The following is a 1,138-nucleotide window of genomic DNA, read 5'->3' as shown; positions in this document are numbered from 1 at the left end:
CCTTCCTGGAGCCCCTTCAGGTACTGGGAGGCCACTAGAAGGTCTCCCGGGACCCTTCTCTTTTTCCAGGCTGAACAGCCCCAACTCCCTCAGCCTGTCCTCACAGCAGAGGTGCTCCAGCCCTCGGATCATCCTCGTGGCCTCCTTTAGACTCTCTCTAGTGGCTCTTGTGTTGGGGGCACCAGAACTGAAAGCAGCACTGTAGGTGGGGTCTCACTAGAACATAGTAGAGGAGCAGAATACCCTCCCTTGACCTGCTGGCCACTCTGCTCTTGATGCAGCCCTGGATATGGTTCACCTTCCAGGCTATGAGCGTACATTGCTGGCTCATGTTGAGCTCCTCATTTTGGGACATCAGCCACGTTGATGATGTGAGATACCTCAGTGCTGCTCTGGAGTGTCAGGTATTTCATGGAAGCAGCGTAGGTGTATTATCTAACTACACACCAGGAAATTTGGTAACTGTGTAGTATGTCTTTTCCTGGAGGAGATGGTAACAATGACTCAAGACCCTGTCCTCACTATTGTAGGGAGCTGTGAGACTCTAACTTAGAGCCGAGCTTTCTGATTTGGATTCAGCTGACACGTGGCTTTCTTCCCACTGTGGAAAGATAACACTCCTGGAGAAAAACAATGCATTTGATCCCACCTCTTTCTTGCAGGTGAAGTGCCTATCACCATTGGCATCGAACCATCAGTTGTCCTTGTCGGAGACCAAGTGACTCTGTCCTGCCAGCTGACAGAGAGTGTCCCCTCTAACACGAGTGTGCTTTGGTACAAAATGGAAAAGGGGAGGGATGCTCCACTGTGCTCTTCCTCCAGCCTGGGTGGTGTGGTGGAGCAATGCCAAGATGAAGAACAGTGGAGGATTGCAGGACACTGGCACAGTAGAGCACTTCTTCTGGTTATCCGGCAAGTGCAAGTAGCTGATGAGGGGACATATGTTTGTGCAGTGAATGGCAGTGCTGTTACACAGGAGGCTACTATTGACCTTAAAGTTACAGGTAAGGAGGGAGATTTTCACAGTGAAATGCAGTCAGCTGTGACCATGCCACGTTCAGCTCCTATCATGACTCTGTGGCTCTTCCTATTCCTTGCTGGACAGCTGAGGTTTTGTCGTGGTTTAACTGCAGCAGGC

The 1,138-nt window shown here is 50.8% G+C and overlaps 1 protein-coding gene across 1 annotated transcript in view; it reads left to right on the top strand.

The window, feature by feature from the left end:
- Positions 1–662: 662 nt before the first annotated feature.
- LOC104523607 (putative butyrophilin subfamily 2 member A3) overlaps positions 663–1,138 on the top strand; it is a gene marked incomplete at its 5' end in the record, with an annotated part of 11,017 nt that continues 10,541 nt past the window's right edge. Inside the window, one exon of the mRNA XM_029084560.1 lies at positions 663–1,004. Within this exon, the coding sequence (XP_028940393.1) occupies positions 663–1,004 (342 nt within the window). The remainder of the gene's footprint in view (positions 1,005–1,138) is intronic.

The sequence above is a fragment of the Antrostomus carolinensis genome, unplaced genomic scaffold (assembly GCF_000700745.2).
Source record: "Antrostomus carolinensis isolate BGI_N321 unplaced genomic scaffold, ASM70074v2 scaffold6714, whole genome shotgun sequence".
NCBI classification, from domain to species: Eukaryota; Metazoa; Chordata; class Aves; order Caprimulgiformes; family Caprimulgidae; genus Antrostomus; species Antrostomus carolinensis.
Note: the sequence above shows the minus strand (reverse complement) of the source record. Positions and strands in the feature narration are given on the sequence as shown.